Below are 21,574 nucleotides of genomic sequence, written 5' to 3'. Positions count from 1 at the left end.
TTTTTCAGGCTCCATGCAAGTGTAGGGAGAGTTACTGCAGGGCAGCTGACACACATTAGCTTGTTTTTCTACAGTAACTCCTTCACATTGACAATCTTGAAGTTCTTCAATGTTCTGGAGTTCCTCCTTACCAGTGTTTTGGAAACTCTGGATTTTCCAGGTGATCCAAATAGAATCATAGAATTATTAGGGTTGGAAGGGACCTTAAAAATCATCTAGTTCCAATCCCCCTGCCACGGGCAGGGACACCTTCCACTACACTAGGTTGCTCAAAGCCTCATCCAACCTGGCCTGGAACACCTTCAGGGATGGGGCATCCACAACTTCTCTGAGCAACCTGTTCCAGTGCCTCAACACCCTCACTGTAAAAAATTTCTTCCTTTAATCTAAATCTACCCTCTTTCAGTTTAAAGTCATAAAATAACCGTTTAAAGACAAAATAACCATTACTTAAAACTGCACAATTGCAGAACAGAATCAGAGATAGATACTCAAAGACAAGGTAATGTATGTTCCTTAAAATAATTATACCTGAAGGCTCGAATGGTGGTAAGACCTTCAACAGTCTCTGAAAAATGGGAGAGTAACGGTAGCTGAGTGCTGTCATCGAGCTGCTGCAGGTCCCTGCAGAGGGTTATGCAAAGAATTTTGTAAAAAGCCAGTTTTGTTGTGTGCAGTTATTCTCTTGAAACAGACACAAGGAGTGAAAGGGAATTTCATCACAATAATGATATATGCAAGGTTCAGATAGATTGCAAGGCAGTGCTGCATGTTTCTGAGCAGGGAACAAAGAACCCAGGAGGATTCTTCTTTTAAAATTTGAATACAAACAGTGCTAGAGTTCAGAATGGGTCTTTTCCCTTCACTGCCTACCCTCATTTCTCCTATATTCCTATTTCTTATAGTCAATTGTTTATTCATTTAAACACCATTCTGGCTCTATGCTGAATATAAATTTAATGGAATACTGCAAATAAGAGCTCGAGTTAAGCAGAAGGCAAAATGAAACATCCTCTCTCTCCTCTTTTCATCCCCAGATGACAGCACAACTTCTCACTGAGCTAACAGTATCACTCATATACTCAGTAGGGTAAATGAGAGCCTGTACTCATCATTAGGTGTGCTTCTCAGTTTCATGTTTAGTTATCAAATCAGTGGAAGCACGTGTGGGGTGAAATTCTATTTATTCTCAGTTCCTTCCAGCAGGAAGTAAATTGGTTGCAGACTCCCTCTTGATCCATGCATACGTGAAGGGATAAATGCAGTATTGCTGTAAACGTGCCTTGAGTGCCACCAAGGGGGAAGCTGTATGACCTCAGAAGGGGAAAAATCACAGATACAGCTAAAATTTTTCAACTTGTTAAAAACTAAAAGGCACTCAGAATAAGACAGGATGTTCCTGCATGTTGGATCCTTAATGGGCAGCAGTACCACACCATGGTTATATTGCATCCTCCAGCCTCTCCCTGGCTTTACAGATTTCCACTTCCACTTGGATAGGCAGATACCAGTTTCCCTGTTGTCAGCGCGTTTTCTTGCACATGCCTAGCACACAGCCCTTGGGGAGGACAGAATCCAGTTGGTTTTTTGTGTCTTGTGAACTCTAAGACGCTTTGATCATGGACAAAGACCCTGCTCATGCCTTCCAGAAGTTCTGATGGAAGAGCTGCAGACAAAGGCACTTTTAGTATGACACATTTTCACTATAGTGGATTTGCTTCACTTTCAGACGCTTTCAGGCTTTGACATTTGAATTTAAACATGAGTTCCCCGGCACTGCAATTCTGCTATGCAATCACACATTGCAGATGTTTTATTGCCAGAATGATACTCATACAGAATGATTTATGCTCTTACCGTGATGCCACTCGGAAGTACTTCTGGATGAAGTAACACATGATTGCGAGGGGAACCAGGGCAATGAGAAACATCGGTGTGACGTATGAGATGACAGCAAGAGCAGACACACACAGCAAAGTCGAGCGACTCAAGCACTCCAGGGTAGCTGGAATGTGCTGTAGAGATAAAGAAGAACAAGCACAAGTTTAAAACAGCATTATTTCATTTTCCTTTTTCCCACTTACACAAGGAAAAAAAAATAATTGGGGATTTGAAGTGTTAAACATACAGGTCTGCTTTTGAATTGACTGCTGGGTTTTGGGAAAGTCTGAAGGGATTTCTGTGGGGCTGCTTCACGCATCTGCATTGTGGACCGCAATCCTCATGTCGTAGGATTACAGATGGGATGCAACACACAATTTCAGCGTCTGCATCAATCCTATGAACTGGCAGTGCAGTCTGGGGTAAATACTGATAATTTGAATCCCAGACATTTCTATTTTAGGCAACAGCATTTGCCTTTTTCTCATTTCATTTGCTCCTATGTGTCAAGTTAATGTGTTTACCCACTTTTAAAAAAAAGGAGATCCTCTTAATTTGGGTATATCACTATCGACCTAATTTCACTTCCCTTGTCTATACCAGGCATCTTAAACAAATGGTTTTTCAATGTGCATTTAAGATGAGGAATTCATTCTGAACCTAGAAAATCATGATGAAAATTGATACAGTAGTCAAAATCATAGATCGTGAGAAAACATCTAAATGAGTGTATACTAAATGAAAATCCAGTCTTTCAGACTGAGAACGATAGGATAACTTGGGGGCTTCAATAGATTCAGTACCTGGTCGATGGTATTGCAGTCAGCTGAAAATCTGTTCAATATACTTCCCAGAGGTGTTGTTTCGAAAAACCTAAAATGTGACAAGGAATGGGAAAGATTACAATACCGATACTAGAATAGTTTTAATTTTTTTTTTTTTCTGTCTCCCTTAAGCTAGGTACCATATCACAGACACAAGCAACTTGACAACCACAATAAAGTTTCTCATTTTCACCTGTAACCATGGCTTTCCAATAAAATGGCAGCCTTGAATGTAATGCAACAATAGCAAGTATGTCCTCAGCTCCCTCTACTGCCTAAGCTATGCAAATCCCATGGTTATAGTTTAAAAAATCCTTTCAGATTTGCAATTTGAGGCCTCTTCAATTAATGAAAAATGCAAAGTTAAATCGAAAGTCTTGCATTTTTCTTTGAATAAAATTGCAAAACTAAGAACAGCTGTTGGAATAATATATTAGAAGACGTTTCCTTTCCATTTGCATTTGAAAATGCAAACCTCGTTATTGCTCTGTAATTTTTAATTTTTCCATAACTCCTGTTGAACCTGAAGTCTTATTCTATCCTCGAAAAAAAAAGTTTCTTAAAAAATATCTGAGGTTTTCCGTGTATATTATTTCTCCATGATTTGTGGGTCAAATACCATCAGCTTAAACATAGAAGGTATTCAGTAACAGTTGCAGGTTTGAATCAAGGTACATCTTTCCTTTCATGCATTAGAAAGAAAACTTACGCAGGACAACAAAGGCCTTCACTGGTGTCTCTGCATCCCAGTGTACTCTAATGATGTCTGTGAGGACACTTGTCTAAGCTCATAGGCTTGCAAAATTACTGCCTGACAGTAAATATTTCCAGTGATTAAGATTATGATGCACACTATGAATGAACTGTACAACGTATTAATCAATAATTGTGTTTTCTCACTAATTAAAAACAACAAAGAGAAATTAAGCATGCAAGGAAGTAAATCACTAAAGTCGCAGTCAGGCAGGAGAGGCATTTGACTAGTGCCTAGGAACCTGAGCAGCCTGGGTACCATTTTCAATAACTGCTCAGTAGTTTGATACCTGGTGATTTTCACTGACACATTAAAAAAAAAAAAAAAAATCGTGATTCACAGTCACTTCTTAATAAAAATTGTGCTTAGAAACCTGCCTTGAAGTAAGGAATGCAAAACGACTACAATACAATTTGTATTACAATCAGAGGAATACCTCATTGGAGCCAAAATAATTTTATTTAGTAAAGAAGAGTGTAGCTTCTTGGTGACTTTCAAGCCAGTCCACTCCACTGCTATTGATGTGACAAGACATAATACAATCCCAAGACAGCAGAGAATGCTGAAAACTTTTGAATATGGAGAATGGTTGAAATTCTAAGAAATAAAGAGTAACAAAATTATTCACTGTAAATTATGTTTAAAATTTATTTAAAAAACACTAACACAGGACTGAAAAAATTCTTCCCTAAATTAGACTGCCAATGATTTTCAACCATCTTACACTACAATTTATTATCTTTTGGGGAGAGAAGTGTTTGCAGGAAAATTAGAGAGTAATCAGAAATTTTAAATAATTGAATACTACAAAACCCCCTAAGAAAATATATTTGATAATTTCATCTGAATTAAAAAAAATAATCTTCAAAGCATTTATTACAGCTTTGTTTTTTTTGTCTATTTTTTGAATAGGAACAGGATTTAATGGTTTCTATTTGGAAATACTAATTTCACATTAAATCCCAACATCAATAAAGCATCTTTTAGAGATGAAAGCAAGACTTCAGTGAAATCACCCGTGCACCTCCCAAACATTAATGTGGATTATTTGTAGCCACTAAATCCCAATAAAGAAAACAATCACAGTTCTAACAAAATTCCTCCACTACTGCTTCATACATACAGAATACCCTGCTAGGTAATACTGTGGTCAGTTCCTTGTGGAATTCACACAAAAATCAACCAAAAAAAGTGTGCTCATCATAAAAGTAAAATCAAATCTGTGTTTCCCATATATTACAAAACCTGAAAGCCCTACTTGCAGTGAGAATGCAATAGTACAGAAAAAAGAAAATAGAACTATATCAAAATTGCTTTAGAAACCAAGGTTTAGGCATATCAGATGATGAAAATACAATAAATCTAGCACAAGGAGAAAAGCAATGCAGAAAACTTAAATGTTACTTTTACTGCACTGTGTACTTTAAGATGCATTGACCTTCAAAATAGTCTGGAGTGGCTCTATTACTAGGAATATAGCACATCGCATACAAATCTTGGAGCAGAGGTTGACAGTGGGAGATGACCACCGGTTAAATCATAAGAGGAAGGCAAACAAGGCGTTGCATACCTCACAGTGAGAACAGTTCCTCAGCTCTAGCTCTGTCTTCCCAGAAATGGCAGCCGAGGTCCAGCGTGCCAGGCAGTAGTCGATGGCCACCATCACCGTGTGCTTGAGCAGCTGAGACAGAACCAGCAGAGGCAGAAGGAGGATTCCTGCAGCACTGAGGTACTTGCCACAGGCTCTCCAGGGCATCTTTGCTCTCTGATGCAGCACTGAAGACAGGTTGTCTTCATCATCACTTTCTGTTACTTCTTCTGCAATGCGCATGAGAAAAGTACAGCCGCACTGACTTACTCATACACACCTTTCATGGGGACTGGCAAGTGGCAGCTACAAAACAGGTCTTAGCGTACAAGATAAAGAGTGCCTTTAAGGTGAAATTACCTGCCCAGGCATGCACATTATTAACCTGCTAAAATTAGCAGTAACGCGTGATGAAAACATGCAAAAAACCTCAGCAGTGGGCGATCAATGTCTTCAGCCAGGTTTTTCCAATTTAAAAGTGCTGCCTTGATAAAAATGAATTGCAATTTTTACCTATGTAAAACCTTAAACAAGCACGCTGAGCTATTGACAGGTTTGAAGCTCACCCAGCATAAATTATTCCATATTATTCCTCTTTCATTATCAAATCATGTTCAAGCAGAAGGAAAAAAACCTCAAAAGTTTAGAGGAAGCTATGTCTTCCGAATGCTTGAAATCACTGTAGTCCACAAGTTAAAATCAATGGAAACGGCACTCTTACCAATCACGACCCACCTGAAAAATTATTATTCTCTCACCAGTTTGAATTATGTTAATTCATTCTAATATAATTTAACTGTGAAACAGTAATGTAGTGCTACTGGGCTCAAAGGATGCCCTTTTACCTTCATCCTCTTCATCATCTTTCAGCAGAGCTTCACGGGAGTACATAGTCCTCCGGAGATTGGTTCTTTCCAAAACAGTTTTTCTTTCAATAATAGTCTCCTAAAAAAGGGACAGTTCGTGTGTTTTCAACCAGCGAATTAATAAAAAAAATAACTAGCTGTGACAAAATTTGTTTCGATTCAGAACATCAGTGATAAATAAAAGTGAGAATCTTACAGCAGGCAGCCCTAAGTGATTGATTTGCTACCTCTGTGTAAAACCGAAGGACATAAATTAGATATCTGACATCAATTTCAGGTGGTCAATCCCAACTCTCTTGGAATCTTAACTTGGACAGATATCCCTGAGCTAATAAGAACTAAGATTAATATCGTGTTCTTCCAGTGTTCTAGTATTAAAGACAAAATGTGTTAATGATTTAGAGCTTGATATAGGCACAACTGAAAAACCCAATGCAATCAGTGAATTCAGGCATATTTATGGAAACCATTGTCAGTATTGCACATCACCAATGCTTTTCCTAAAATGTCCCAATTTAACATTCCTTAGACAAGAATATTTTAATAGGGCTCCCTATCAAGAACGGATCAGAGGCAACAGTATCAAGGAAGTATGAGATGTCCAGACGAAGAAATTTCTCTTCCTAGATAAATAGTAATGGTAACAGTAATACTACATTCATGCTAATTTAAAAGTCACACACAACATGTCAATCCATGCTAATGCTTTCAAACTAAGGAAAAAAGATGTCACGTTTCTTGCAAATGTTGATTGCCCTGCCCATCAAAAACCTTCTCCAGCTCTTGGTCTTGTCGATTCATTAACGTCTTCCAGTGTTCAAAGAGCTCAGTCTCTGATTTCTGAATGTCCTTGAGCGTTCCTTCTCTCTGGATGTTACCATCTTTCATCGCAATTATCTAAAAATGTTAGAAACACAAGTGGTGAGATAAATAGCCATGTCTGTCTGTTTATTTTAAAGCTACGTTGCTGTGTCTGGACAGAATTTTCTCTTTTCTTAAATAAAGAATATTTCTGCGAACAAATCTGTCTTCTAAAAGACAGTGAAGTTATCTCTTGACTCGATCCCCTTTACTCAAGATGCAGCAAAACCAGAAACTTCCTGCACTTCATGCTTTCAGAAAGGAAGGCTGCTTTTAAGTAAGAAAGAAGAAGAATGAGGTCCCCATCAGCAGACAGGAGAGTTCATTACTCTTCCTAAATACAAGTCATTAGCAAGATAAGATTTGATAGTTCTCTTACCTCCTAAAAGGAAAAGGCTTTTAGCAACACACTGTGCGCAGCATGTTTTGCCCTCGTTCAGGCAATTAGATATGAGCATGCTGGCTCCACCGTCTGTTTGATATCATGGACCTGATAAGGAAAAGCTAGGGAATTTGAATCCCTAAAGCTTTTAAAAGCATAAACAGTGGACACAGTTTGAAAAAAAAAAATTATATATGCAAGATGAAGCCTGAAGGGTGTGGTTTCCAGGTTTATATCAGTGTAATTACATTACATGCACAGTCTAACTACCTTCACTTTAGATCTGACAAGGAAAATTGGAAAATGAGGCGTGTGGACTGTAAACTCGCATGACATCATTAGAAAATAGTTAACGCAGTATTTATTTTTCTCTCTCCCTGGAAACTGAGAAATTGCCATGGGTGGGGGGTGTGTGTGGGATAATCTATTCCATTTATTGCTAAGAATTTGCACCAGAGGAAAGGCAGAAATAAAGCAAACAAGGATCTTTTTTTGTGGTCAATTTATTCAGGAAATCTGTAATTGGGTTGGACCTTGAATTCTTCTGAGGGTTTTGCTACAAAGATTTAGGAGGGCCATCACATACACTTCAAATTATATTTTTATTTAAAATTCCTTAATAAAATAAAATAAATATTCTTGGTGTACTTCCATTGGGTAAAATTTGCTATGGCTTAATGAGACCTGTGCTTAGGAAAAAAAACCCTGAACTATCTCTTAATAAATATTTTTTTAATTATAAACTTAATTAATACAAATGCTTCCTATCCTACAGACTGGTTGGACCAGTATATTTCAATAAAACATTACTGAAATCTAATTAGAAGATAATAAAAAGAAAGTAATTCTCAGAATATCTCATAAGACACAAACACCTACAAATGAGTCTGACATTCATAAAGAAAATGAAAAAGATTATACTGATACAAGGCCATAGTTGTGAATATTCAAAAAAATAAAAACATATAACAATTGAAAAAGAGGAAACTAAGATGGACCTTATAGGGAGGGGAAGAAGGCAGAAAATTCCTGTATCCTGAGACACACTAACCGGAAAACCAGAGTCGTGCTGAGAACAGCAGTTAATTCTTAAAAGTGTACAACTGAGGGACAAGGTCACAGCAGACACCATAAAGGATAAATGCTGCCCACCAAAAACATGATCAGAACAAGATTAATGTCTATCTTCATAGCAAGCCAATATGAAGAACAGAAAGCAGCTGAAACGTGATTATTTCTTGAGACAGAGTAACTGCTGCCACAGTCTGTACAAGCTGCACAGAAGATAGAAGTCCTGGTAGGAGGCATAACTGCAGTCATCAGTCCTCGTGGGCAAGAAGACCTGTGAAATTGTAGCTGCATAACTGTAGGAGAACTAAGTGCAAGGCCAGTGTGAACCAATGAACTAAAAAAATCACCCAAAAAACCAAACTTCTTTACCCTACTTGATTTGCTTCATCTTTGACGTTTGCAATTGAAACTGTTATAGAAGGTATACCTTCATTTTTTTCTGTAAACTACAAGACAGAACAAAGAAACCTAACAAACCAATTGAATACTACGCATTTCTTAAAGTTCTGCCAATATACAAAGGGTAAAAGAGTTCTTGATACGTTATGTACTAGTACTAACTGCAAGGAAATTCTGGGTTTTTTCCCCTGTATTTCCATGCACGTCAATATCCGTAAACATGCCTTTTTTGTGACAGCACAAATTCCTAGTAACATCCCAGACAGAGACAATATGTTGGTCAAACATTTCACTGTTTTGAAATCAAAAACTGAACAAGATTTTCCAATATACCTAGTGGTTTTGGATACTCAATGTATTTTAAATGCAGCTGGCTTTCACGAGAGTGTTACGTACTAGCTCTGTGAAAATCCAACCAATTCAGGCGTTTTAAGGCAGGAATCCCAAAATTATGGTGCCTCAAACTCACTGGCTAATTTTCAAGATCTTTACTACATCTCTTCTCACTAAATTAGCACTTGAAGGAAAGAGAGAGCAAAAGCCTTGTTTGTTGCAAGACATATACATGCCATGTTCTTGCCGCCTCAGAAATGGGAAAAGCTTTCTAACCCAGTCAGCATGGGGTAAGTACTGCAGCTTGTGAGTTACTAGCACGATGGTCCGTTTGTCTTCCCGTAGCATTTTCAGGATCCCTTCTTGCATGAGATGGTCACTTAGGTGGATATCCAGTGCAGAAAACGGATCATCCTGTCACGAGGAAAAGAGGTCAGCTTTTGGAGCTAGCATTTACGGGATTTCAGGAAACTAGCAGATTTTAATGCCAGTAAAACCAGTTAGACCAATATAAACAATCAACATAGGCCACGAGAAGATCGACATTGTTCTGAGGAACGGTTTTCTTAAATTTCGTGACAACGAACCTTGAACTGTCTTTTTGCAGTGAGCACTCAGACATACAGTAAGCCAGCTGTGTAAATGCTATGATGTTCTGAGGCTTTCTGGGAAGAGCTCCTCTCTTACCAGGTGCGCTCACAGCCTACGTAACTGCGGTCACTGTTTCTGTGGGACTCGAGACAACGCGGCAATGTCTGTCTATGGCACGTGCCACACAAACTGCTCCAGGGACAGCGACAGAGAGCGCGTTTTTATTTCACTTGTACATAACAGCCTTCTGATTATTATTATTTTTGATTCATAAATCAAAACCCTATTAAGGAAAAGTCACAAAAGGAGAAATATTGATCAGTTTGAGGACTCCGCTCAGATGCTTGATTTACGACCTAGATTATCTTGTTGAATCTATGAATTAAATGCAATTAATTTAGGCATAAAGTAATCTGTAACATCTTTTGGAGGACTTGTTTACTTAATCCTCTTTATATGGAATTACAAATCTATTATTTCTGCTTGCACTACTGATACTGGCTGTAGGATTTACTTAGTATTATCGTTTCATACTCTTATATTACATTAAAACCAGGATTTCTTAAAAATCAAATTTTGTTTTCTTTTGTCCAGATGTTTGCTGATAAAGTAGGGTTGCATTTGAATTAACTCTGCTTTCTCTAAGTGACATCATTGCCACCAGTGAGTAAGGGAGGGGTATAAGCAAAAAGGTGAGTGCTTTAGAAAATTCCCTTGAATTTTTATTCCCTTCAGTTTTGCAACAATGTATATTGTGACTGCATGACACACTTCCATGTATCTACAAAACTGAAAATATCTGTAATCAACAGAAAGATAAATTTGACTACTGAACTTCTAATAAATCAGAGCTTCATAACATAGAGCAATTAAAAAGTGCTTTCGCATCACAGTAACTTCAGACTGTGATACAGAATTTACCCTCAAAAATGTGTGTGCAACTGTGCGTGCGCTGTGCTCACTGAGCAAGGATGTATGTTGTCAGCTTCGCTGCTGCACTCTTCTGGTCTGGCGCAGACCCGAGCATCACCCTGAGCCCCGAGTCTGCGCACGGCCACCTCGCACGCGATACCGCACTTCTGCCAACCGCCAGTGCTGGTTCACGGAACACGACGTCGCACTGGGCAGTCTGGTGAGGCTGCTCGTTAGGGCAGCCCTCACCATGTATGGTTACGATGATGCACTGACTACAAGACACCTGAAAAAAAACAGCTCATGCTACAGGACTAGTCCAACATGCAACAAATGAAACATGATGAATGAACAAATATCATTCAGAATAAAATACATAATGAATTATCACATGACCTTTTTCATGCCTACAGTGATCACAAGAAGTTTAGGGAATACGAAAGGTTATTAAAATGCGATTTGCACTCGTGAGATGGGTTTCATAAGCATTTGTCTACTAAGTCAGTCTTAAAGAACTGACTGTTTGCAAATACTAACACATAGGATTCCTCATAATTTTTGAGAGATTCGTAACTGAAAAAAAAATTTATTTGTAGGTGATTTTACATTATCAAACTGTAAGAGAACCTGCTACTATTAGGAAATAATTATTGAGTGTCCTGCACAAAAGGACAAAAGTGACAAAACCAAGTTACAGCCCAGTACTGGACCTGCCGATTTGCAGCACCTGCCCCAACTGCTCTCCAGCCTCCTGCATTCTGGTAATGCCCTGCACATGAAGCAAGCACATATTGGTCAGCCTAATTGCAGAGAAAGGTCTAAGTAACCTCCCAGACTTTTAAGGATGACCTTTAACATGCACAGCTTTCCTAATCCCATGTGACTCGCACCTGGCTGTCCTAACAGCTGGATTCAAAGCTCCTTGAAAACTGAGCTTGAAAAGGAAGTCCTAAATGGGAAAGCCATCAAGCTCACTACTAGTGAGGGTGTAGGATGCATCCGTTTTCCCACCTACTAAGTTTTTAGAGCCTGCTCTCACTCCTTTTTCCATAGCACTGCTGTTGAAGTTGGGACAGGATATACAACAAGCAGTTCAGTGTGGGAAGACAGCTTAGTTTGTTGCAGAAAGGAAACACCTCAGACACAGGACAACATTAATTTTAGGCCTGAGACGGCTTAGGAACTTTACAAATACAGCTAAGACTATTACATTTCCAGGTACCAAAGATAAACACAAGGGTCAAAAAGAAATTTCAATAGACTAAGAGGGCAACCATCAGCATTTCAATTTGTATCCTAATATCATCTATCAGTCTGTCTGCAGCATTTACAAAACACTTCTTACCTGCAGGCTAGCTAACAAGAAATATAAAATAAAACCTGCAGGTTTGGCTTAGCTCTGTGAAACACAATGTTCTGCGTGCTTCTAAATGTTCTAAACGCTCGCATCGTGCTTCTGTTTGCAGCATAAACACAACGGCACCTACTCACCAGGAACACAACATTTGTCTGCTGGTAAAGTGCTCTTGCCACACTAATACGTTGGCGCTGCCCTCCAGACAGATTAATACCCTGGAGATAAGCAGAAGAAAAACAATCAGACAATTGAATCAGAGAATAACAATCAGTTATAAAACCACCAATTGAATATTCATATTTTGATCAGATTATCCACAGAAGACTTTGTGGACAAAGAAACCCAGAGAAATTTTTCAGAAGCGTGGGCCTGCCATTCAGCTGGGAACACAGAACAGAAATTGTTAGAAAAGCCAGAGCACTCTGTCCAGAGCTCTGCTCCATACATACCAGAAGGACAGGCAACATTTAATGGTTTGTGGTGACATAATGGTGTAGGTGGCATAGATATTCTGCAGGCAGTCTAAACTAGACTTCTACTTAACAGTCAGCCTTATGAGTCTGGCTGTGTCCTATTTTTTTATTTTTTATAATCGTATGCTGTCATACTATATCGGCTCCAGTATATACAGTAATCAGTAATTGCTAGCTGGGGGGGTCAGACCATGCTGAAGGTGAACATTACCTTGTTGCTATTGTACTTGTTTTCGTTCCCTCAGTTCCCTGCTACCACCCTGCTCTAAGACACTTATCCTTCCTGTGATCCACCTGCAGTTTCACAAACACCTTTAGCTCTCATAAGCCAGTACCACTACCAAAAGACACCATCCCACCTTCTCTTTCCCCTCCACTTCCCTCCTTCTGTCAAAAAACATTTGTTTGGCTACACAAAGAATTGGGGTAGGAACTAATCCATTTAAAATTAACATGGTAGTCAGTGTGGAGATTAGGCATGGGAATGTATCCTTAAATATATCCTTCTATGGGGTGGTTTGTTGTGGTTTTGTTTTTCTGGGGGGTTGGGTTGTGACAGTGCCAGTATATGCCAGACTAAATTGATTACAAATTTGTGACTTCTGTTTCCTTTCTTGTCACTCCCTAATCTTCCCTGATGTGATAAAGCTTAGTTTGCTGTTGATTAAACACCTGACCTTTTTTAAATGAAGGGGCTCTAAAGATCTGTGAATTATTTATCTTTATTTTACTCCTAAAGAAACCAAAAAATGCGCTGTGAAGTCCAGATATCTGAGATAGCGGCCACAGAATTAGTCAAGCATTCTGATAGCAACACATTTAAATCACTGCATCTCACATAAATGACAGTGTTTCCACATTTACTGAGCAACGAGCTTTCAGACTAATGACCCAAATGTACACTTAACTAAAAGATTACCTTTGTTGCCAAATAACTGGTAAGACTTTAAGAACACAACAAAATAATAAAAAACCCTCGGTATATTTAAAACGAAAATAGAAGCCTGTAGCTGTTTACTGACCCTCTCTCCAATCTGGGTTTGGTCTCCGTGAGGGAGAATGTCAATATCAGGCTGGAGGGAACAAGCATCAATTACTGCTTTGTACCTGTGGAAACAAAAAAGGTAACGTAAAATCCACACAGATACTGCTAAAGAAGCACATTTCCTACCTGCAGAGGAACAAAAATTAACCAGCTGGAAAAAATCACACAGTGGAAAACATATTTGTTAGCCACTAATTGTTCTAATGGGATCTCTTTCTATCACAGGCAAGTAAGTAATATTTCAGCTAAGAAAAAGCATCTTTGGTCAGCTTCCCAAAGAAAAATATTTAATAGTTAAAACCAGGCAAAATAAGTACAACTTTCCATTTAACATTTTTCATGCCCAGGGCCTTTTTTCTTGTTTCAATATCCAAGTATGACAGAAAAAATTCGTGTAGGATGTGAATACGTAGCCAACTAGTTCTTTTAAGCGGGGAAGTGGGGGATGGAATATCAGCCACAAACTTGTAAATATTTTAGAATGTTTGGCATTTATGCTGAATAAAACGATAGCCCGTTAATCCTTCACACTGTACCAAACACTGAAACTGTAATAAACAACATTCCGCTCCCAAAGGGCTAATTTCCATCTAAGACAGTTAAACTAGTCCATTAAGAAGAGAACGCCGCATACGAAACACTGTCCTTGGAAATGAAGAGACTTCTACACTTAAGTTGCAAGTCAGACTGAACTCCGTCCCTCGGGCCCTTCAGCAAAAACATGGCCAAATGGGGACCGTGCAGAACTCAAGGTCTTTTGTCCCGTTCAGGAAGGTGCAGTACGTTTGTTACCAGAGGGAGACGAGGACCCACGCGTGAACCGAGGCCCACACAACTCCGTGATTTAGCTAGAGGGGAGTAAAGCGTGTAACAGTGCTGAAACCTGTTACCTCTGTTTGTTAAAAGGGCTTTCAAATGTGATGTTCTCTTCCACTGTGGCATTGAGCAACCAAGGCTTCTGTGATGCATATGCTACCGATCCTCTTTTCCTGGAAGAAAAACAGAGTTCTCGGCTTACCAGTGCAGTAGGGGTTACTGGAAACTGTTTTATTGTAAAGGAAAAAACTGGTAGTAAGTCTTCAAAAATGCTGTCTTTCATTTCTGTCCTTTAGGACAATCAGTAGGTCTCATCAGAGAAATACGTAAGATGTTAAATTTCCAACAGAATACTGAAATTGTTCACCTAATTGAATTTCAATTTGTTCCCTCTTTTTCTGCTGTGAGGTGAGTTTTGGAGAGGCTAGCTCAGTAAAGCTGCCTCCTGAGCAGCGCAGATGGCAGGAAGAAAATTCCGAAAGACTGAATCTCAGCTCTGTTTGGATAGACTGATAAAAAAAAACGTATAGCAGATCACTAGTTAGGCCACACATTTGAGGAAGGACATTCTAAAAAGATATTAAAAAAAACCAACTCAACACATGCAGAAAGGCAATTTCCCCACTCCGACACATTTATTTTCCCAAATTCTAAGAAAAGAACTCGAGTTGTAAACAGGTAGCCATGGGTAAAATCTTTCTATGTCTATAAAGACAAGAAAAGATAACTCAGACAAAAAATATTTGCTAAATTTTCCCCTGTGGAATTGCCCCTAGTAAAGTACCATCAGAAGGGACAACTTATCACGTACGGTCAACAGGATCTCACCATGCATATTTTATTTCATAGGGATTATTATCATTACTATTTAAAAATAAAAGTATCTGCCTGTTAGTGAAGCAGTAGTGCTTTTGTGGCTGTTGTGCACTAAGGACCTCAGTAAGGCAGAGCTGGGAGAAAGGCGACATTTTTTATCAGAGCAACTGATATTGTTGGAAAACTCACTGGCATATCACTGTTTCTCCAGAAAAGGGCCAAAAGAGGGATCATACGTCTAAAAGCGTATCTGTTTTCTTTCCAGCTAGATCAGCTAATCCAATAATAAGATAGGACCTCTCACCCAAACGTAGCCTTTGTCTGCTAGACAGTCATTACAGCAGCGTCTTTCTAGTTGGACCTGAATGCAATTCAAACCATGAGCTGCCAAAATACACCAAGCGCTTTATCATTTCTTATCAGGAGTTAAGGTCACTTGCCCTGCTCATTTTTTTCAGGCTTTCACCAAGCTTGCTTAGAAGTCATTATAGGATCCAATTTTCTTTGATGACCTGAAAGAACACACAGTTACACTACCCTGCTAACATGCTTCCAAGTTCAAATGTCTGATGGCTCATTAGAATTTAATCTCGTTTTATGAATTCTCTTTATTAGAAAATGAAACAGAAATCAAAAAATAAAAAATAAAAAAGACAGAAAAAAATCCCCTAAGCAGCCCAGTCTGCAGTGCCAAAATCTAATTCAAAGAGCATTCAGTTCTGCCTCAAGAGGGAAGCATTTTTTCAATTGCTACAAAATTCATATCCCAATGATTGAGAAAAAATTGCTCTGAGCATTCCAAGATGAACATGCATTCCCCTCTCCTCCTTTTCATTGCTTGAAATGGTGCCTTTGCTGCTCTTAATTCTCAATATGATTGGAAAGTTACTTCTAATTAATTTTTTGAAAACTGGTAAAGTTTTGAGGAAAATGTTTTTACAACTTTTAAAAAAGTGTTCTTTTGTTCAGTGAAGATATGGGCACCGCCAGCGAGATGCACTCCATGCTGAGAACCAGCACAATGCCCAGGAGCACCATTCACGTTTGGCTTATGTTCTGCTTTTAGGCCATCAGTGAGAACTAATTACTTCAAGGAATTTGGGAACAAGCCAAAATTCATTACGGACTTAGAATTTAGTAAACCCCTCTAAATAAATCTTAATTGCAAATTGACAGTAGGATGACATATCAGGGCAGATCATGTTTTGACATAAGCTTGCAAGTGCTTAATTGTATGAGAAATCTATTACATGCCTACAGTGCTGCTTACAGTAAAGAGGCAATCGAACAAAACTCTTACTGAAACTGCGAGGAACATGTGGCCAAAACTCCAGAGAATAAAATATTCAGAAACAGAGTGTGCTTCACTTTGTCTGAAAGCCTGCCTTGAACCTGCCTAAGGTTTCACACTTAAAAGACTGAATGCAAACCAATGGCTTAGCAAAGACTTACGAGGAATTTACCCCCAGACTGCATAAACAAACATGCATTTTCATCAATGGAGTGTAATTTTTTTCCTCTGATAACACAAGAAAGACTAACCACAGCCTCTTAGTTATCACAAAGAGGCAGACAGCAAAATCCAACCTTACAATAAATAGGAGAAACCTTCCTTAAGCAACATGGAAGCTATGTGCTTTGGCTAATATAGGTCCGAGTCTGTTCATTAACTTAAAATCAGAAACAACATTGTCAAGATTGATTGTTTAACGTTATTAATCTATCTCCACATTTCATTTTGTCAAGTCCGGTAGGCTCTGTACACATTTGAGAGCACTGAAAATAAGACTAGTTAAGGGATGTTCCTATATGAATCTCAGTGCCTTAATAAACCTATCAACTTCAAAATATTGGTGATTTTTAAAAGAAAACAGTTGCACTTAAAATGCAATGGAGTTACAATTACAATGATAGAGGAAATAATACATTGCAAAGCCTTTCGTGTGTTTTGGATTGCTAGCTACAGTTTTATCCTGATTATTTTACACAATTAATTAATTTCTAATATCAGCCAACAACTCAAAATCAAGTGTTGTCCAGATATGAGAGAAATGTGTCTTATCCTGTCCTATACTACTACTGCATACACAAAAAAAGATATGCTTTCATTATTTTCAGCCTGATAGTAGGTAATAGAACATTCTGATATTGCCAGTCCTGAGTATTCAGGAGCATACTTTTCGGCCGTTATTAAACTTCAAGGGTCACTTGCTTGTTTATACTTCTAAATCTTGCAGTAGCTGCATGCAGAGACAACCCATCTGCCTTCTAAAGAGGAACAACTCATTAAGTGCACATACTTCTGAAGAACGTTCACAGAGTCACAGAATGGCTGAGGTTGGAAGGGACCTCGGAAGGTTCCCATTAGTTTTTAAATCATTGTACCTGAATTCCATGTCAACAGGAGATTCTTTCTCTGGGCTGCAGAAAACAAACACAAGTTTTTTTTTAAAAAACATTCAATTATTTTAGACAATGCAAATAATACCTTAAAGTACTATCACTATGCTATAATTAAAAATACAACAAAACAACTGCATAACAGAAGTAAAACTTTAAGTATGCTAAAATTCTGTACTACATGATACTGACCCAAAAAAGGTATAGTTAAAGCTTCAGTTTTGAGAAGTGCTAAACAACCTTGCAGAAAGCATTCAACACCTATAAACAAATGCTCAAGACCTCACAAGACTTCAACTAAAAATATTCCGTTCTGAGAACATCAAAAATGTTCTCTAGGATGCTAGTGCAACAAAACACCAGACATATTCCTACAGCACTTAACCAACATAACTAGGATTCCCGGAACCTATGGTAACGTAGGTAATTGTTTCAGTCTCATATTCTTTCCTACTTTTTAATATGCTTGTCATACTGTTGTGCATATTATCTCGCTGTTTGCTGTCCATTCCCACAACAGTTTCAAACGTGAATCTCTAATTCTCATCATATTTCTCTTGTATCTTAATGGGTTCAAATGGTTTCACTTTAACTTGGCCCAAAAATTGCCATTTCTTTTACACAGAAAGAACTGTGAGATTTCCAAGTATCCTCTACCATGAGGCTTAGTCATTAGATATGTAAAACTCCCTCTTATACTACACACAGATGGGAAAAGTAGTTTTGCAGGACTCAGTCTGACAACCAAGTAACAAGTCAGAGAAATAAGGCAAATGGGAGAGACGAGGCTGAAAAATCTAAAGAAGAGGCAGTAGAATAGTTGGTGTGTCACAGAACCAAGAAAATATTCTGTTCAGTAGAAGACACACAATCTGGCATAAATCAAGAAAAGGGACATCATATGACATTTTCCCTCTGCTGATTTCAGCAACAAAGTTCTCACTGATTTCAGCAGGGATGGCCTTGTCACTGTTACAGGATTTATCGTGCTGGAGGTTTGTGAGCCACACTACCATGACAACCATGTCGGAAAGCTTTGCTCTCAGTTGACTTGGTAGATATTCCCAAAATCCAACCTGAGCTATGTTAATCAGGTAAAAACAATTTCCATGCAAGGATCCCTTGCCAACAGATGGACTAATCTGCTACTCCCCACACTTCTCAGTTTGTGTGTGCCTGAAGAATGTGAGGTGAGAAAATGAACTTATGTCGAGATGCAAAAAAAAACCAACAACAACAACAAAAAAACCCACAAAAAAAAAAAACCACACAAAAAACACAAAAGAAAACCAAACAAGAAAAGGGCAATGGGGAGAATTTGCTTTAACAAGTGAAACCTTTAAAGCAGACTTAATACTTTTTTTTTTTTTTTTTAAGTATAGCATTAGGGAAATATCTGGTTCAGACTTTAAGAGAAGGATTTTCAAAGACATACAGGAAAGTCAGGATACAATTTCCAAAATCACCAACCAGCAATGCTTTCATAAAGGACATTCAGTTCTTATTTTCCTAAGTTACATAGATGGTTTAAAAAATTGTATCCTAAGCTAATTAATACAGTGAAAGTTTCACAGATTTTTCAGAATTCTGACTCTGAAAATCTTAAGCATAAATTTTAGAAACCTTTGGTTCCTTCTATTGCCATCGACTTAGTAGGAAGACCAATAATCACACACAATACCATACCTGACATCTTCCCCCGTCTCACTGTCAGAGGTACAGCTGCATCGCAAATAGAAAGCAAAGATTGTTTACTCAAGTAAGCACAGGCAATCTGCCCCAGAAAGAAAAACTATTAAATTCCACTTAGTGCACAGACTGCAAACAGTATTTATCACAGAGCTGCAGTGCAGCATCTGTTCCTTCTACACAAACTGACTTGATCTTAGCTGTCAAAAAAATATTTGGTAACAGGTTTTTTTCCTTACAAACATTTAATTTGACTCAACAAATAAGATCACCTTCACTCTCTCCTGGAGGTGCTAACAGAACTGAGAAGTCCTAGTGTGACAAGCATGCAGTTCCATCAGAAAAAGGAGATTTTCAGGAAAAAAAAAAAGATAATTTGTCATATTGAATTTTTCCATTACAGTAGCTGCACCTTTGGAGCATATAATGCGTTAGTTTGAATGCCAAATCCCACCTTCAGCTGACTTGCAACGTGCTACTTTGTGTATCAGCCCTATCCTTGGGAGGATGTGCCTGTATGAGTAAGCGTGGGCAGGTCTGAGGGATGGACAGGTTTTGTTTTTGCTATTTTTGAACATGTACCAAGATGTTCACAGAGTTGTTTTGACAGGATGACTGGCCATTCTTATTACTGATGCTAAATTCAGTTCCATTGAAAAGAATAAAAAAATCTGTGTCAAGTGGTATAAACAAAACCAGGGAGAAACAAAGTTTTTAATGCTTTAAAGAGAACAGTCTCATTAAATTTACGCTAACACTATTTGCTTATAAACATCCAGGAAAGAAAACTATACCTGCAGTTTAAAAGGTTGGTTTGAAACACTTCCAAAAAGTTTATGCATAGTAAGCAACGACCATATCTAAATTCAATTTATTGTAGAATTTGAGAGAGACAGCCAGCCACTAGTACATTTATTCCAAAGGTCAGTGCACGGAGCAAAGCTTTTCCAGAGTTACCTCACACTCGGCTGGTCTTTAGTGACTGTGTGAACTCGGCGGTATCTCTAAAAACCCACAAACCTGTTGCATATCATTAGGTAGCAACACATTCTTTACAGAAACTATCTAGGGGCTGACATAAGGAATACCTTTTCCAGCCATTCCATGCACAACACAAGGACCCTGATCGATAAACACCTGTTCCTGCTTCATGGACCACCTCGAAGAAGGCCATGCATCCATTCGACCGGGGAACACCCTGATAACTTGCAACAGGTAGTATTTGTGCATGACACCAACTCCCTCTCCACTGTGCTCTTCTCCTACACCAGCCTGTGAGCCCGCTCATATCATCCACTGTGTAGCTCAAGAAGCAAAGATGTTTCTGTTCTGTAGCTGGAAAACTTAATTCTGCTTTTGGAGATTTCACTCAGCCTTTTCAACCCACTTTTTCCTGCACTGACTTTGCTTTATCCCTCCTTTCCCCCTTTTCCTGCATACTCCTGGCAATTAAAGATACATTTATCTTCTGTCAGTGTAGAAATGTCAAAGTAACGTATGTTCGATAATGAGGTCTAGATCTAATTTTTCAAGGCATATGGATGTCTAAAGATGCAAATATGTGCCTACTGAGATTTTCAAGCCTTCAGATCTCTATTTCCAATTAAAATAAAATTAAGTACCTGGATGTTTCTGAAAACTCCAGGAAACACATATTTATAAAAATCGATATACTTTTCAGGCATCAAAATAACTTTAAAAATATTGTCATTTGATGCAAACAGTCAACTCCACATTCAGTAGAAGAAAATCTACGGTTTACAATCTCAACAAATCTACCACTTCCTTCATATTATAAGGAGTCTAGATTCACATGGGAGTACATATGTCCTGATTAGAAACAAATGACAATTTTGTTTGAGCAAACTACTTCTCATTTGTGTCAATTTTCTGATATTATTTACTCCAAATAGTCTTATACTACAAACTGCTCCCTGGACTTGAACTGGGACTATTTAAAGTGAGATACTGCCCAGAGAAAATTAGCATGGCATACACTATAATTATTTACTCAGTAACCAGTCAAATCAATACTATTTGCCATCTCTTCAGAATGTAAATAATGATTTCTCTATTTTTGTTAATCTCTAACCATGTTATAAAATATTTATGCTGAGATGCTTTCAAGCTTGCTTTGGACAAGAGGCAGTAATCTGAGACGGATCTTCTAGGCACACACAACAAAATACAAGCACAAATGAGCCAGTGCTCACTTCTGATTAGCTGATTCCTAGCCTAGAGAAAAAATACATTTATTTTTAAGGTTTTGAAATAAATATTTTTTATAGGAAGCAAAAAATGATGATATGCAGTTAATCCTGTTTTATCAACAGAGCATGGAGGCACAGAGAAGGGAAACGACTTGTGCAAGGTTATCCATTAGACCAAGGGAAGGGCCAGGAATAGAATCCAGATTTCCTGAGCACTGAGTGACATGTCAGCAGGATGTATCCTTCGTCTTCATAGCTGTGACCTTGGAGGAAGGGAAGGGGAAGGAAATTTGGAATGAAATAATT

General features: G+C 38.3%; 1 protein-coding gene across 2 annotated transcripts in view; it reads right to left on the bottom strand.

The window, feature by feature from the left end:
• Positions 1–21,574, bottom strand: part of ABCC8 (ATP binding cassette subfamily C member 8) — a 79,995-nt gene that overhangs the window by 15,105 nt on the left and 43,316 nt on the right. For both annotated transcript variants that reach the window (XM_086614010.1, XM_086614011.1), the window contains exons 17-29: positions 19,056–19,091; positions 17,355–17,390; positions 14,228–14,326; positions 13,315–13,399; positions 11,954–12,034; positions 9,236–9,373; positions 6,685–6,810; positions 5,893–5,992; positions 5,030–5,277; positions 3,896–4,056; positions 2,685–2,754; positions 1,858–2,015; positions 532–624 (exon numbers count right to left, since the gene is read on the bottom strand). In XM_086614010.1, coding sequence (XP_086470136.1) covers positions 532–624; positions 1,858–2,015; positions 2,685–2,754; positions 3,896–4,056; positions 5,030–5,277; positions 5,893–5,992; positions 6,685–6,810; positions 9,236–9,373; positions 11,954–12,034; positions 13,315–13,399; positions 14,228–14,326; positions 17,355–17,390; positions 19,056–19,091 — 1,431 coding nt within the window. The remainder of the gene's footprint in view (positions 1–531; positions 625–1,857; positions 2,016–2,684; positions 2,755–3,895; positions 4,057–5,029; positions 5,278–5,892; positions 5,993–6,684; positions 6,811–9,235; positions 9,374–11,953; positions 12,035–13,314; positions 13,400–14,227; positions 14,327–17,354; positions 17,391–19,055; positions 19,092–21,574) is intronic.

This window comes from Tauraco erythrolophus, chromosome 6, assembly GCF_009769465.1.
Source record: "Tauraco erythrolophus isolate bTauEry1 chromosome 6, bTauEry1.pri, whole genome shotgun sequence".
NCBI classification, from domain to species: Eukaryota; Metazoa; Chordata; class Aves; order Musophagiformes; family Musophagidae; genus Tauraco; species Tauraco erythrolophus.
The sequence above is the reverse complement of the archived record's forward strand: the minus strand, read 5'-3'. Positions and strand labels throughout refer to the sequence as shown.